This window comes from Pinus tabuliformis, chromosome J, assembly GCF_031772625.1.
Source record: "Pinus tabuliformis cultivar Carrire ecotype Pingquan chromosome J, CPIR1, whole genome shotgun sequence".
Classification (NCBI taxonomy): domain Eukaryota; kingdom Viridiplantae; phylum Streptophyta; class Pinopsida; order Pinales; family Pinaceae; genus Pinus; species Pinus tabuliformis.
The window spans coordinates 1,605,871,008-1,605,889,533 of record NC_142295.1 but is presented as its reverse complement, the minus strand read 5'-3'; the positions used below and the strand labels follow the sequence as shown (position 1 = coordinate 1,605,889,533).

General features: G+C 35.2%; 1 protein-coding gene across 1 annotated transcript; it reads left to right on the top strand.

Annotated features, from left to right (window-relative positions):
• Positions 1-16,342: 16,342 nt before the first annotated feature.
• LOC149233615 (uncharacterized) lies at positions 16,343-17,985 on the top strand. Its single transcript, XM_089376779.1, has one exon. The coding sequence runs from the start codon at positions 16,503-16,505 to the stop codon at positions 17,196-17,198; it is 696 nt and encodes a 231-aa protein (XP_089232905.1). The 5' UTR covers positions 16,343-16,502; the 3' UTR covers positions 17,199-17,985.
• Positions 17,986-18,526: the final 541 nt, after the last annotated feature.

The following is an 18,526-nucleotide window of genomic DNA, read 5'->3' as shown; positions in this document are numbered from 1 at the left end:
ACTCACCTATGTGGTTCTCTTTCATCCATTTTCATACTGGAACCAAGAATTACTCAACATGAGCATCACAACAACATATCTTCAAAGCTCACAATAAAAAACCAAATCTGCACCACAAACTGCAATCAAACTCTCCACAAAATTTCTCCACACAAACTAAAAAACAATCTCCAAATACTCCTACAATAAAACTCTAAATGTATCCTCATTAACTGCAAAAAATACTGGTCGAAGCATACTTCATCTAACTACTTCTACACCTGCAAACAACTTTAGAAAAATTTCATCATACAAATTTCACACAACTTGCACACAATCCTCCAAACTCCCACCCATTTAACACATAACTCGGCCAACCAAACTATCATTGATATTTCTCCAATATATAGATGAACTAAGGTGCTCAACTCAATAATTACAAAGAACTATTGGGCTCCACAACTCCGTTCATATGCTTTCTTTGATCGAGATTCAACTCATTGACTTGATCAAGCCACTACCTCCACTTGCCTTTTGATAGTTTCAACTTTGATTAGTTTCTAGAAGTTGCACAACCTTTTTTGACCATATAACGAAAATTTTTGATCAAGAACTTTGGCACAATACCAAAATTAGCTGAGTTGCGCGATGAGTGCGGAGAATAATGCGTGAAAAATCTCATTCGCATGCAAAACACTGGCCAAAATCGACTGGAGCTCCTTAGTCACTCCCACAAGCCTGCCTACTAGTGACTGTAAAGTTTCAGTCACTCCCATGACTCACCATCCATGCAACTAGGAAGAGGATGAAGGAAAAACACAACCAAGTCAGCTCAAAGCTCTGCCAAACTTTAGGAACACCTTCATCAGCTCCAAAACACACCTCCAAGCCTCTGTGAAAATTTTACAACTGATGACATAGGCCAAGGACTCCTGCAACAAGTCAGTGACAAGTAGTCCCTAGTCTTCCAACCTCATCACCAAGACCAACACCTCCAACTCCTCAAGCAACAACCACAACCTGTCTAAACACCTCCAACACCTGTAGCAACATCTCTAACTCCTGTAGTAGCATCTCCAACTCCTATAGTAGCAGCATCATGTCATCTAACTACCTCCAACATTGGTAGAAGAACCTTCAACATATGTAGCAACATATCCAATGCTTCCAACACATGTAGAAGCATATGCAACACTTGTAGCAGCACACCAACTACCTACAACAATAACATCATATGACAAGCAAATCATAGCATGCCTTGCAACAATCTCTATTTAGTGACCAAATCACCTCCACTAAGTCATGTCATAAGTATGTTGACATCAATGCCAACTAATAGGTTCACCAAGCCAAACACTCATCACACATCAAGAGGACAACTAACATCATAAGGCATATAATAAGTAGCACCATGACCTTATTGACATCATTACCAACACTACAACGCCAATATCATAGAAGCATCGAGCGGTCCCCACGGACACATCAACCTGGAGGCTAGACCCCTACGATTTTATTTTGGTGTGCAAATTCAATGCGTTGGGATGTTGGGGGCTACGAGCTAAGTGCCTACACCAAGCTCTATGGAACATGTAAGAATCGGGGCAGAAAGATATAAAGAGCCGCGAAGGCTCTGGGAATGGCTAAGTGCTAGCTCATTGGTCGCCTCACGTAGAGGTGGGAACAATGACACAAAACCTTTAACACAAGGAATTGGCCCGTGTATGGCTCAAAGGGCTTAACATGAGGACTTGGCCCCTCATTGTTTCTTGTAGAAACAAAATAAACGGTATTAGACCATTTATATAAAGAAATCATCCTACGGAGGGTTCAACAGGGCTAAGCACGCAATAGCCTAGTTGATGGTCATAGAGACTTGGTCTTATGGCGAAAAATAGGTTAAGGGAAGAAAAGAAAGGTGGTAAGGCCAATTCAAAAATTTGGTCATGTTTCGTATTCCATTTTTGGCCTACAACAAAGTATTGTGCATGGCAGCATGGTTTGGCAACAACGACATGGAAAGAAAAGTTGGCAGATAGTAGTGGTGATTGAAGCCCAATGGCGGCATGAAAGAGTTGGCAGCCCGTTTTAACAACAATTTTCCTATTTTAACAATAAATTAGTGAAGATTCCTATTAAGAGACATTTTTTGGTAGTTAAGCAAAATTAATCTATAGATAAAAGTAGAGAAACTATGCTAAAACATGTAAAAGATCGAGATTAATTGAAATAAGCAGAAAAATAGGAGTTTGACTTGGAGATTAAGCCAAGAAATGCAGATCAAGATTGAACAACAATCAGAAGACTAATATGAATAGGACAAAGGAAAAAATATCGATGCATGCAGAATTCCAGGAAGCCAAAATTAGAAAAAGAATTTTTTTAAAAGAAGGCTTGATCAAGCAGAATGTGTGTGATTTTGTTTTGAGACAAAGCTTCTAGTGTAGCGAGGTGTAATTATGGTGAAGTTGTTTAATGAAGTGGTGACTGAGGATTTTTTTTTAAAGCATAGAGGACATTCATTACTTTCTAGTATGAAAATGGATGAAAGATGGAACAATGAGTGTCTAAAGCAAGTTATAGCTTGTTGATTTGGGATTGGTGCTCCTTCCAGTGTGTGTTGGAGAATAGTTGGGGTTGCAGCTCCATTCAATTGTAGATGAAAAATTAGGGATTTTTAGCTTCCTACTGGTTGTAGCCAGAACATTGTATTTGCAAGTTGTAGCTTGCCCTATGAATAAAATGGAGAAGCAGTTTTGAAGAAGTTGTGTGTTCTTTGTGTGTTCCCTTGATTGTTGAAATTGTTTCTTGTCATACTTATTGTTGAAATTTCTCTTTACTATCTTATTGTACTTACGAAAGTGAAAATAAATTTTAAATTGGTAAAATGGATACAATATTGATTCACCCCCCTCTCATTATTCTCCTGATTTCCAACAACTACAACTAACAACCATTTCCAGTCAAGTACATATTAGTTGTCCCAACACATAATGTGTTAGTACAACTATATTAACACAAGATCTTTCCTTCCTGCAATCTTATAGATACATACTCATATCATGCAATTAACCAAACATTCAGGCAACATATAAACATACCATGTTAGATAAACCAAATAGATGACATAATCAAACTCATACCTCAATGTATCTCAGGGGAGGCTATCACATTTGCACAAGTCAGTCCAGATTAGTACGACACAATATCACAAATATATCGACTCATACCTGAATATCATAACCATAACCATCTACACAGGCCAATCCAAATTAGCACGATACATATAACATCAAGATATTAAATGCAATGACCATAATCATCATGCATATGATCGTAATGCATATAACAACAAGTTACTACCATTCATGACTATTTGACGCATGTGCATATAACTGTATTGATCAACTAGCATCTATCATGCATGTAAACAAAAAAATAATAGAATGTAATGCATGTACACAACCATAATTCTTATAACAAGCATTAACCAGCATACCTGCATGCCCAACATAGAAACTTGTACAACAATATGCTCTTACCCCAAGGTCCAGTGTTGCAACCTCGCTCTAATGATCTACATCTCCTTCTCCATCTCGGAAAAACTGCTAGCCTCATAACATACTAGAAAAAATCATGATGACACAAGAGCACAACAATGACCATCACAATCCATGCATAACAAACACATAGACAATGAACATGCGTCCATGACAAACACATTCTACCCATTCAGTCCAGGTGTTGAACTTGGGAGCTCTGATACCACCCTGTAATGCCACCCCTACCATATTTACCCAATTTCACCAACTTGTTGTGGTAAACATGAGTTCAGGACTACCATGACCTGACCTAACCTCCTAAGCACAATTAAGTAAGTGGAGTCGACAAACTAAAACTTTACTAACCTTCCTATAGAGCTACATGACACCCAAGAGCTAAACAATCACTCCCAATGCCCAAACCCTGAGTTGAAATGCTTTTCAGTGACCTGGGCTCTGAAACACATGCATTACAAGACTTCCATGTAGTTGAGGGCCTCCACCACATGCATAGGCCTACCAGGCTGTGTTTGTGACCTAAATTCTTCAGTTTAGAGGGTGTGGTCCTAGATTCTAAGCCACCATTTTAGCCTAGCCTCCAGACCACTACCCGGAACTCAATGATACTTTCCAGAATGATAAATAACATCAGGAAAAATCCATTCATACAAAACTTGATCAAGGAATTAACCTAACCAAGCCTAGCCATGCCAGTCATTTTTTCAAACATGTGGTGAACATGTAATCTATAGATCATGAATGGATATTTGAGGGTCTAAAACGTATCTAAGAATCACTAACAAGGTCTAATTCTCTCTCATAATAACTACAATAATGTTTCTTAGCTCATGCATTTATTAACCATTCATCAAATAATCAAAACATATCAAGTTCCATAGCTTGAACCTATTATGCAACCATGCTTATATCCAACATATAACCAAAATAATAACCATGATAGAACTGCCATAAAAGCCACATAATAACAAGTACAAGTACTTATGAAATACAATAGGAAAAGAGCTCTTATTAACATATGCAAAATCCAGCCAAGTCAAGGACTTCTATGTACCACTTGACCATCGATTGAGCCGAACCAAATCTTTCTTTCAGCCAATCACCCCTGTGACATATTCCAATCATGAATATTGGACTCAAGACATAAACAACTAGGGTTCCCTGGAGATTAAGCCACTTCAACCCTCATGCTCTAATGATCTTTGCCAAAATCGATCAAGAGATAACATAAGAAAACCAAAACATAAACAACCAGGGCTTCCCGAATATTAAACCACCTCCACCCTCAAGATACTGTGATCCCACCAAAACCATTCAAGTGATCACTGAGACCAAAACGAGATTGGATACCTTAGAATTTATTCAACAATACCTTGAGGAATTTTCCTGTCTCCACCCTCCTGTTGAGGGCTTCCTGGAGATTAAACCACCTCCACCCTCAACCTTTGGGAATTTTTCTAAGACCACGTCACCCGAATCCAAGACCATCTAGCAATCCAAAACTCAACCAAATAGAATAACCCCACCACAACATGACTATCTAGAAAATGGAAAGGCAAAGGAAAAACCACCATCACACCTAGTAAAATCCATGTCAATGATAACAAGATAACCAAATACATACATGCATGTACCATGTATTCACAAACCAACTAGGAAATCACACATGCAACTTGTTACCTGTAAGTCTTCTTGCTGAAGTTGCTTGATCCAACTTTTCCTTGTGTGTGCCTTGCTTTCTTTTTCTTCCTTTTCCTTGCTTTGCCTTCCTTGTCCAATGCTAAAGTGATCCAAGAATTCTCTAAGTGTGAAAGAGTATGATGGAATGATAGAATAGGAGATAGCTCCAAGCTCAAATTGACAAAAGGTTATGAATTGATCCTTAGAATCCTTTTTATCATTGAGGCCTATATTTTCTTTAATTTCCTCTATTTTCTTTTAGTTTTCCTCCTCATGCAAACCTGCGACCTTTCAACTCCCTTTTCTCCTATTTTCCTTTATTTTTGTAAATAAATGCCAATTAATGCCTCTTTTCCTTTGCAAATTCCTTTGCCAATTTCCTTAGCCATAATAAACTGAAATGAACATTCATTAGGATGTTTTGCCCAACATTCAACTTGGAATATGTGTCCCATGACCTTGCTCTTATATTCTTTTACATGGAAAATAAATGAGGGGTTGTTACACATGTGGGCAGACCTACATATTTGTGAAAGAGATATTATGCATTATCTTTTGCATGGAAGAACAAAAATATGTGTCAGTGAATTATGTGGAGGATCTGCTACAATGTAGATATTTTTGACCTAAAACTCATGTTTTTTTTATGTGTGTGATGGTGTTTATGTTGGGTGTATTGTGGAGCAACTAGATCTATTAGAGCTCTATTTTGAAGGCACTATGAGCTATTCATGATTTTTTTGTTTTATACAATTGAATGAGGGAGTGTGCTCAATATAATCCTCACAAGAAGGACGCTCATGGTGGACCATCATTATCAATTCACATTGACTATTTTAGACCTGCCTTAGCAAAAAGTGCCTGGATTCTACCAAAACACTGGTTTATTGTTGTGTGCGAAGTTTGCATAGATCTTGGGTTAATCTGTTTGGTCATATCACATGCACGAGGTTTCATCAGTCCAGTTGGCCACTCCAAAGGCATTGTCAAAGTGTAGTTTTTCATGTTTATCATGTAAGAAATATGGCTTTGGTTCCTGGAATTTCTTCTATATTTATTCTAGCACATGTAGAGAATGATTTTATTGGTTTGCAACTCAAATATTTCAGTGATGCCTTGGGAGAAGCAAAACCTAACCTATGATTTGGCCTGAATTTGAGCAACCAAATTTAATGATTTGTCCAAAGATAACCACTAGATGTGAATGATTTTTTGCTAGATGTTGTAGCTTGTAAGTTTGCAGTGCATTGTTGTATGTATTAGTATGTCATGTCATGGTAAGTTTGGTTGTCACTGAAGTGAAATTAGTCTATCCAACTATTGTTATGAGTTTGAGTCTCTATTGAAATTGGCCATTGAGACAATAAACAAGCTTTATTTGCAAGAATTACTGACTACCATATATTATGGAGGCACGAAAAAGATTTAAAGAAAAGAAAATTATAGTGGTTGGAGCCACAACAAAGATTAAATGGCAATTGACAAGATTGAATGTGTGTGTAGAATAATAGTAGACCCATTACCGTATGTGAGTCACACACATTCTTTGTAAGCAAGTTTATAATGTTTTATAGTGGTCCTTAAAAATTTTGTAATAATATGTACCTGAGTCAGTTATGATGTAAACCTAATAAGGCATGTGTACTCCTTTGAAATTTGTGGTAATCTTCAAACCACTTTGTAAGTGCAGGTTTATGGTAAGTCAGAAACCACTTTGTAGTGTAGCTTTATGGTAAGCTACAAACCACTTGTGAGAGTGAAGTGGATAGGGATTACTGTAGCATGGTTGAGGGCCAACCGACAAAACCATGAATATGGTTTAGGGTAAGCCGATAAGACCCAGAGAATGGTTATGGGTAATCCAAGAAAATCTAGGTTGATAGTGGTGGAGGGGCCCTTGCAGGTACAATATCAAGTATGCAGATATAAGGTTGAATGAACCATGTACATGAAGGACATCCTAGTAGATTCACAGCTGCAATGGTTGGGTACCCATGCATTCCTTGTATGGTTGTTCCTTTATATAGATGTCAAATTTTTTTTTTTATCATGTTTGTAAACACCAAGTTGGACCATAGCTAGACTTTGTTGATTTAGACTGATACAAGTAGTCATTAAGTGGGAGAGTTACAAAATATAATTCCTATTTGTCTTAGGTGTGATGCTTTCTAAGTAAAGGAGGTTTTTACTATTCTCTAGGAGTTGTTTAGACCTAGATGTTACTCTAATATGTCTGGTTGATATATTCTCTCAACCAAGTGATTGTGTGTCTGGGATAGGTTGCATATCTTGAGACAACGCTAAATGTATTTATATGTAATATTATTTGACTAATAGTGAGTGTGAACAATATTTTAATTGAAGATTTTCACACACACACACACACACACACACACACACACACACACACACACACACACATATATATATGGAGAATCGTTTTGACACCGTAGAATATGTGGTCAACTATGTCCCTTTTCTACCTAAAAAAAAACACCCATTTCACTACCTTTGAATCCCATATGTTCACTATTTTACAACCTTGTGTAAAGGAGATGTGGTCAACATATTTAACTCTCACTCTCACCCATAAATAAAATATTTCAATATCTATGTGAAGTAAAATAATTTTATACCAATTTTATAAGAGATAAAATAATTGAAAATAAAAGAAATATATATATATATATATATATATATATATATATATATATATATATATATATATATATATATATATATATATATATATTATTACTTTTGAATATGACATATGTATAATTCTTGTATTTTAATAAAGAACTTAAATAAACTACTTGAATACCTATGTTAACTAATTTATTTTAATATGAACTTTTTATATATGTATATAGAGAAAGTATTAAAATCAATGTTGATCATAACAAAATATTTTAATAAGCAAAGAGAAGAAGTAATTGAAAATAATTTTTTTTAAATTAGTTCCAATAAAGAGTAATGAGAGAGAGAGAAGTGTAATTCATTCAATTATTTATATAAAATTAATATGTAACATTTAATTTTTTTAATGATAATACTAATAAGTAGATTATAAATCAAATGTACGGAATGAGGTCCCTAAATAAAATATTTTAGTTCCCATGTTTAAGTAAGATATTTCCAAGTTAACTATAAAAAAAATATCTATCTATATATTATAAAAAAATCAACTGAAAATATAAATTCTTATGGTTAAAAGATTTCAAGTGTAAAATAAATTCTCATGGTATAAAAGTTTTTTTTGGCCCTCTTTTGAGGTGTATTTTTTGCTTAATTTTGCCTACAATCCAATAAAAATTCGTTGGAACTGCAAGTTTAAGTTGTGTAGTCTACACAATTCAAGTGTCCAATGAGACTTTGGAATGATTTATGTATTCAAAAATGGAATCTAAATAATGAATATAGATATAGAGAGAACTATTACAAATCCATCTTAATCACCGATCTATTAACCATAGAGAGGGATCAAATTCAAAACTTTGTTTTTGTTTTGCACTTCAAGAGATTTGTCTCTCGATAGTTGAAAGATTTGTGGTTAAGATGTGTCTTTAATGATTATAAAAGAGGTAATATATGAGTCAAACATATATACATTTAAAATAACATCTAATAGAAAAACATATTAAAACAACAATATCAATAAGAGCTCAATGACACTTATAGACATGCCCATTTTTGCAATTAAATGGGTATGTCCGTAATATTTATAATTGTAAGAATTCCAATACATCCATTTTCCAATATTGATAGTTAAATTACAATTTTAAATATTTTAACCAAAATAAACATATATATTAATATAAATAATAAAGAATCAACATTATTCAAAATTAATAATTTATAATTTTAAAAATTCCAATACATCCACCTTCCAATAACCCACTTGCACCAATAGATTATCTTTAGCCTAATAGACATTAAAATAACTTCTATTTTTTCTTTCTTTCAATATCAGAATCATATTTCTCACATACATGAACATCAAACTTTTCATGCATCCAATATTGTAGAATAAGAAAATGAAAAGTATGCAACCCACTCAAAGAATTTTACTTGAGAGAGAGGGGTTTAGTTAAGAGGAGGCCCCTGAGTGAGTACAAAGAAAGAGGCAACATGTTTTATTCACTGTCCTCCACCACTAACCACCACCGCTATTTGATGGTTGCGATGTACGACCTGTTTTTTTCAACTGTTGCTACGTGCAAAGAGTCGCAATTGCGATGTTGCCCAGATGCCTCTTCATCGTTTCTGGTGGCTTCCATGCCACCAACTAACTGTTCTTTCGTCATTTGGTTTGTGCTAGAATTTGATGGGTAAATTGCTTGTCACGGGACAATTTAATCGTCAAATACGGCCGACACAACTTTGAAATATTCAAAATGTTTAAAAATTTGATTATGATAGATCAAACAACTCTGAAATATGTAAAACATTTAGCAATGGTACCACAAACGTTTATAGGTGATGACAGCTCACATTGCTTTGATACAGCAAAGATGCATCTTATACAATTTTCATGTGTGGACCTGTGGGTTATGGGCACACGTATATATCGAAAGCCTTCAAATCAGGGGACTTCAACAAAACCCGACCAATCACCGTCGGTCCTTCATTGAACGTTTATGGCCGGAACCTAAAAGGAAATAAACTTCAATTCATAACTTATCGGGTCCGCCAGAAATGTTAACCCACGCGCACATTCGAGTGCGATTACCATTCGATCATTCAATCAACGAACGGTCTCGATGGTCAGAACTCAACGAGGTTTTAAGCCTGTTGTATAAGACCTCATCGCGTTCGATTTTGGAATTAACGGTCGTGCTTGTTGGCACGCGATATGCATCCGATCACCCATTAATGGACGGTCCGATCACTCTGAAGTTTAAACTCATTTTAATGATTTTCTCAGGTCCATTAGCCAAGATAACTTGCTTGCAAGTTTCCACGCGATCACCGTGGATCTTCTTCCATCAGATGGCTATGATGTTTCCTCCAGATTCCCATGATTTAGTCGTGTTCTCTCATTCCGCCAATATTATCTGTCGATCTAGACAATCCGACGGTTTCCCCTGTGTTGTTCAATCGACTCTCGTTTCGATTGAACACCTCTCCTCCGTTGATCTGTTCTCAATCCAACGGCTCTCTCATTTGCTTATCAATGGAACTCGCATTACAACACAGATATGCCTTACTTTATCTAAGGCGAAGTTCATAGGAACTTCGTCCTTTACACTCGCACAAGCACACGCAATTTATCAACTTTACAGGAAAGAACGTATATATAAATACACAGACACACAAAACTCAGATAACACATAGATGTATAATAACACTCATATTTCAATTATGTATAAAACTCGATTACAGGCTAAGGCCTCATGGCCTTAACTCACAAATTGCCCTGCGGCTACATTGCGTACTCTATCTCTCTCTCTTTCACACAACAGAGACTCTTTTATATAGGAAATTACAAAAGGGAGGGATTGTTTAAGATCCATGAGTTTCTCCCACAATCGCTCAATCAAATCCCCTAAATCTCTCTGCATGCATACATGGCAGATAATTACATTTAATCATGCCTTATCAATTCCATCAATTAAGCTCTGTTTAAATAGAATTTTCCCTGGTTTACAATGATTTTCCACGTTTCCTCTTTCACAACTTTGGATTTCGATTTTAATGAAGGGTGCTCGGATGCTCCTGCATCAGACTCCCAAGGCACAAAAATTTATGACCTCCTGGTCATATGCTTCTCCATCCCTTAGCAATTCTACCCACATCATCTGTGGCATTGCCTTTATGACCTTTCCGTGAGCTGCAACAAAACCTCTGCAGTAACAATTCCTCCTTGCTACATGATACCTCACTAAGCTTCTCTCCTCTGAGCTCAGTCTTTCGACATCTCTCTGGTTCTCTCTTCTTGAACCAATTGAGCACTTCAAGTTCTAGGCTGCTGCAATCTTCTCACCTTCTTCTGTCTCTATCTGTACAGAAATATAAGACCATAAACTCACCAATCTTCAACATAACTGTACCTCCGTCTTTTGCATGCAGAATCTTCTTCTGCTCTAATACCAAAAATGATGACAACTGAGCTGCCTTAATACAACAAAGCTGTATCTTTATAAATTTCGTGCATGGACTTGTGGGTTATGGGCCCACGTATATATTGGAAGCCTTCAAATCAACAGGCTTCAACAAAACTCGACCAATCATTGTCGGCCCTTCGTTGAATGTTTATGGCCGGAACCCAAAAGGAAATAAACTTCAGTTCATAACTTATCGGGTCTGCCAGAAATGTTAACCCACGCGCACATTCAAGCGTGATTTTTGTCCGATCATTCAATCAACAAATGGTCTCGATGGTCGGAACTCAACGAGGTTTTAATCCCGTTGTATAAGACCTCATCGTGTTCGATTTTGGAATTAACGGTCGTGCTTGTTGGCATGCAATATGCGTTCGATCACCCATTAACGGATGGTCCAATCACTCTTAAGTTTAAACTCGTTGTAATGATTTTCTCAAGTCTGTTAGCCGACATAACTTGCTTGCAAGTTTCCACGCGATCACCATGGATGTTCTTCCATCGGATGGCTATGATGTTTCCTTCGGATTCCCACGATTTAGTCATGTTCTCTCGTTCCACCAATATTATCCGTTAATCTAGATGATTCAGCGGTTTCTCTTGTGCTGTTCAATCAACTCTCATTTCGATTGAACACCTCTCCTCCGTTGATCTATTCTCAATCCAATGGATCTCTCGTTTGCTTATCGATGGAACTCGCATTACAACACAGATCTGCCTTACTTTATCTAAGGCAAAGTTCATAGGAACTTCGTCCTTTACACTCACACAATGGATCTCTCGTTTGCTTATCGATGGAACTCGCATTACAACACAGATCTGCCTTACTTTATCTAAGGCAAAGTTCATAGGAACTTCGTCCTTTACACTCGCACACACACACACAATTTATCAACTTTACAGGAAAGAATGTATATATAAAGACACAGACACACAAAACTCAGATAACACGCAGATGTATAATAACACTCATATTTCAATTATGTACAGAACTCGATTACAGGCTAAGACGTCACGGCCTTAACTCACAAATTGCCCTGCGGCTACATTGCGTACTTTATCTCTCTCTCTTTTACACAACAAAGACTCTTTTATATAGGAAATTACGAAAAGGAGGGATCGTTTAAGATCCATGAGTTTCTCCCACAATCACTCAATCAAATCCCCTAATCTCTCTACATGCATACATGGCAGATAATTACATTTAATCATGCCTTATCAATTCCATCAATTAAGTTAATCACGCCTTATCAATTCCATCAATTAAGCTCTGTTTAAATAGAATTTGCCCCGGTTTACAATGATTGTCCAAGTTTCCTCTTTCACAGCGTTGGATTTCGATTTTAATGAAAGGTGCTTGGATGTTGCCACATCAAAAGTCATGTGATGCAACTAGCAAAGTTATCCATAATATTTCTCTCTTACGAGGTGTTTTTCTTAATGAAAAAGACGAATAATAATATAACCCCAAATAAACTTTCATAACTGGTAAAATAACTTGTAAAATTACTGGGTTTGACTACTTATAAAATTAATGGGTTTGATAACCAGTTTTTGCGCTGTTTTAAAAATTTATAAACACATAATAATATAATATAATAGTATCACCACCATTAATAACTTATAATAATGGTCCTAACAACAATGAAATACAGCGCAATCGGCAGGTCTTTTAGGTAGAGAGATGTTTATAACCTAATTAATTTTTCGTTTCGACAATATGTATTAGGGAAAAGCAAAATTGTTCGGTAATTGTTTTTGTCTTTCGAGATATAAGTTTATGATCGATAGAAATGAGGTTAAATAATTAATTTGTATTTTTATAATTAAATTTAAGAGAGATTTATTAAATGTGAATTTTATGATTTATTGTGTTTTTATTGTGTATATAATTTAATATAAAAAAGATTGGTCTATAAGTGAGTTTTTAAATCTGGTGAAAATATTAGTGGTTAAATTTTAATTTGTGTTGTTTGAACTGGTTTTTTCGATTGCATATATGGATTCAACACCCTCACAAACCTTTGGGGCACTTTGATTGTGAAAAATTCTCTGGTCAAACTTGTAATTTTCATAAATCCCTCTTAAATTCTAGACAAATTAAATCAGAAAAATACCAAAAATCTTTTCAAAAAACCTCACTTACAGAAAATTCTTTTATTTTTAATTTATTATTGGTTTTCTAATTTAACTAGTTATCACAATTCACAACTAATTCTTTCGATTTTCGGTTGCCTCCCCACTTGCACCAATGTTTCACTTTGCTTCTTCTTCTTCTTGCTGCCTCCCCACAAGCCAAAAATAAGTTAAACAAGAGTACTAATGAAAAACACATTTATAAAGTATATCTTGTATATTAATTTTCCATTACTCTAATTTTTATTTCTTTAGAATTTTATTTAAAAATTAAAATAATACCAGTTTTGAAGCTACTTGGTTTTAGTATTATTATGGTAACAGGGTAATCAAGAGTCATGAAAAAAAAACTAATCAATTTATATGGGAGACAGTGCATAATCATACATTTTCAACTATGTAAACAATCATGCACAAAAGCTAATCCACTTATGTATTGGATATCGCAAAAACATGCATTTCCAAATATGTAAGACTCTCAATACAATACAAAATTAAGATAATACCAATTTCAAGTTTGAGTTGTTTCAGTATTACTATGGTAAAATATAATATGTAAAAAAGGTAATATCAATTTGAAGTTTGTGTTGTTTCAGTATTAACATGGTAAAAGGCTAATATCTAAAAAATTAGATATTTTGCAACTCCAAAAATCTGAAAAAAAATGTTTAATTTTTTTTTGTATATGGCTAGACTTACAATAAGAAATAAAAAATTAAGATGATACCAATCTCGAAGTAAATTTTTTATATATTGTTAAACTTACACTGCAAATTAAAAAATCAAGGTAACATCGATATTGAAATTGGTATCTCTTTCAATATTACTATTGTAAAAATCTAATCAATGTTCATAAACAAAAATAACAACATGTTTAGAACATGTTTAGAAATTGTATCGTTAAACTTAAATACAAAACTCTCCTCTTAGCTCTTTAGCATTTTGTAAAAAAAAAAAATTAAAATAACTTTAAATTTTAAATTTAAAAGACAAAACTGAACACTTTAATATAAAATAAAATTAAAAACACTTTCTAGGAAATCATAAATTTCACTATTTTGAGAAAACCTAGCAAACGGTAACACTAATCAAATACTAAGCTTTCACACTTTCTATGCTTTTGATCACCATATAAATGAATAATTACTATTGACTAAAAGCAATGACAAGCAAGAAGAGACGTTCTCATCCAAATTATCTCTACTTAGATACTTCATCTATTCCATCCAAAATTGTTTTTAAAACAAAGTTACTCCCCATTCATTATTTAAATGACAACTTTTATGAGTAATAATGAATAGATTTCTACAATACTTTACAAAAATTCTACCTATTAATGGGATTTGGGCAACACAATAGTGGTTGGGCACAAGTGCCCTATGTCATCAGTGTGAAAATCTTTACCCATTGTTAGAATTCAGGATCTGTAAATAATAAGAAAATAATGATTAATAGAAATCTACAATTTAAGGATAATCGAAATAAATAAATAAAAATTACAAAGATTGCCAACTTCAACTTCACAAGTTGTCATTTTCCAAATCTATAATATTTGAATGTCCCCAATAATGACAATAGGTCTTTAAGATTTGAAGTAGAATGAAGAATGAGATGTATATATATAAGACAATGGAGAAAATTACACTCAAATTTGGTTTAAATTTTATTAAGTTCTTATTTTTAGAATTTTTTTTTTACTAATTTAATTATGTTTATTGAAATGGAAGTTTTATTGTATAGTTGTGGCTTCGAAAATTATAGAAAGGTGAAGGGAAAAAAATAAAGTCAAATTAAAAATTAACAAAAAAGAACCGTGATTAAAGGAATTGGTATTGAAAATAGAATAAAAATGAAAGGCAAAGAAAAAGACGGAAAAAAAAATAATAATATTCAAAATGTTTTTAAAATATTTAAATTCTTTAAATTTTGTCATAAAATATGGAGAAAAGACTATAATTAGGGAAATGGAATTAATAGAAAAAAGAGAAAAAATAAATAAATAAAAAGGAAATAAAACTTAAAAAAAAGGAGGTCATTTTAAATTGAAAATATTGTGAAAAAAATTATTAATCATGAAAATAAAAATAATCAAAAAATAAAATAAAAAAATAAAAAAATTAAATAAAATGAAAATAAAACTTAAAACAAAAAATTAGTAACTAATAAAAATGGAAGTTACTAAACAACCCATCATAATAAAACTTCTACCAATCACATTAAAAATAAATAAATTTAAATAATAATAAAAAAACAAAAAAATAAATACCTAATATTAAATTATAGAATAAATACTATAATAAATGCAGTTGTCTATAACGCGACTCTTTGAAAGCCTTTCCCGCGGGTTTTTCCGGTCAAAATCCGGCAGGAATTTATTGGAATCGCAAGTTTGATAGCTAGTTTCTGCACAATGAAAGCGTCCCAGGGGTTTTCCAGGGTGCTGAATCCAAATATGCAGTGAAAAAAACCATTTTAACTGCAACAAATCAAGATTTAACCTGAATTTCTTCCAAAAAATCGTATTATAGACAACTCCTAATATTAAATTATAGAATAAATACTATATTTTTTTTTTAAGTAAAAACAAACTAATATCGCATCACCATAACTGCAGCATGTATAATAACAACCAAAACCATATCTTCAAAGACCCTTCCAAAATTGTAAGGAAAAGTGGCCGCCGGCCAAGTGACTACGAAAACATGTTTTATTAATGTTTTTGTGATTGGGTTCTCCACTACTGCTATTTTGTCGGATAGCGAGGTGGGTCCTCCTTTTTGTTAGTTGTCCCCATGTGGAAAGCGCGGGTAGTGCGCTGTTGAATAGACGCCTCTTTGTCGTTTCCGTGTGCCTCCCCACCTGCACCAATGTTTCCCGTTTCCGTGTGCCTCCCCACCTGCACCAATGTTTCCCTTTGCTTCTTCTTCTTCTTCTCGCGCGCATCCATCGTCTTCTCATTCTCCTTTCCTTTGCATTTGCATCTCCACTATTTCTTTTTCTTTTGTTTTTTTGGAAGAGCCGAAGGGGTCGTCCAGGTTGAGTCATGGCCTGGGAGAACGAAGAGTCACGGGATCGAATCGCAGCGGGCAAATACAAGAAAGTGGCGCTATGCCAGGATGAGGTCGCCACCAATATTGACATCCTGAACGAGATATTCAAGTTTCTGGATGCGCCGTCTTTGGGAATGGCTTCTTGCGTCACCAGCAAATGGAAGGAGGTCACCGATGACGAGGGTCTGTGGGAAGGCATCTGCATGCGCCATTGGCCATCCACCGCCTCGCTTCAGAGTGGGCAGTTGAAATCCGTGGTCGTGGGCCTCGGCGGATTCAAGCGTCTCTACGTCAAATTCCTACACCCTCTTCTCTCCAGAAACGAAAGCAATCACAAGAATTCGAAATCTGGTTCAATATGGAACGGCACTTCGTCTTCTTCGAAGCAAAAGTGGAGCACGGACGAGGTCTATCTTTCCCTCTCCCTCTTGTCCATCGATCGCTATGAGAGAATAGCTCCTCGGCATCCAAATTCAGGTCGGATGGCCAGAATTGTGTGGAAGCCCTGTTCGGATGAGCAAGGGGCAGCCTCCTCCTCTTCCACCGTTTTCACTTCTGATGTGCACCGCCTTCTGGACGGGTGGAGAGGCAACTGTAAGTCTCACCCATGTAACGCAAATAACAACACTGCCCCTCATCATTCATCCAAAAAGATGGGCATTAAGGGTGAAGAAGCAAAGTATTGCTAGGGATCCATGGATTCACAATCGTCTTCAGTTCTGTAATATTAACACATTATTTGTCGATTACTTTCTAAATCTTTTAATGCGAGAGATGTATCAGAAAAAGTTTACTTCTCACGGGTTGCAGGGATTTACATTAAATTCACTGCGGATGAAAATGACATATCGAAGTGCGGCATTCAAGTTCTTTATTATAACACCACTTCTTCACATCGGGATGGAACCATCACCACCTCGCTCAATAGCAAATCCAATTGATCAAGTTGGAGAAAAAGGATTCCTTTTCCCGAGTTGCAGATATTTGCATTAAATTCACAGCGGATGAAAATGACATATATTAATTTTGTTAGGATTGTTAAAAGTTGGAACCTCTGGAGATGTAATACCACTTTCAAAACTCCGTGAAGCCGTGGATTGCGCGGGTGTTCGCTGACTGCAGCCGCCTCAACGGTGTAAGATGATGAGTATATAGTGTAGAAGCCTCTTTTCAGATTTTATTTTATACTCATGTGCATCAACTCTATTGTTTTGGTGTCCAAAATACCCATGAATTTATTTTGTAATTTGTACTCTCTTTCGGTGCTAGGTTAATGTTTTCTTCTGGCATAACATGTGGATGTTCGGAAGAAGGTTTTTATTGAGCACCGTTTACGGTTCATGTACGGTAGACTTTCACTTCTGCCAGAATTCTTCATAATATTTCTGGCAGGTGCTCTGAAATTTTATTAAAAACTATAAAGATATTATAACTATTAGGTTACTGAAATAAATAAATTAATAAAATGGTTTACAAGTTGTAGCTGCTTCTTGTGATTAGTTTGTGTGCCTATTCAGGAGTTAAATGATGGGAGGATGTAACATTTTTAGCTTTTCTTTTGTTTAGGTAATATTTGATTATAATTATATATTATTAGTATGGAGAGTTATGGTTGGCTATATGTTAATCAAGTTTTTAAAATAAATTAAATGTAACTTATTCAGAAGCTTGCTTGCTTGTGTGAGTGCCTTCAAGGCTGTGAACCAAACTTAAATTTAATAACTAGAATCACTTGCAAATCGGGAAAACCACATCATGACATATTGTTTATGAGATGTGATTGGAGAAAAACTCGTTGTGAGTCGTGGGCAGTGTCGGCAGATTACCACACCCATCCTATCACCCTCGTTGATCAAGGCCGAGGACGACTGCCTCATATAAAAGGAGGCTCACATAGAGGAGAAGACAATGAATGAGTGGAGAGCAAGCAGACAGAAGAGCAAAGAGCGTTTTCTTAGTCACCAGTGACAATAGGGTAGAAATGAGGAGAGGAGAGCGCAAGCAAAAGGAGGGGAAA

Coding starts and splice junctions, on each gene's coding strand:
- LOC149233615 (XM_089376779.1), top strand. CDS start 16,503: ATGGCCTGGGAGAACGAAGAGTCACGGGATCGAATCGCAGCGGGCAAA.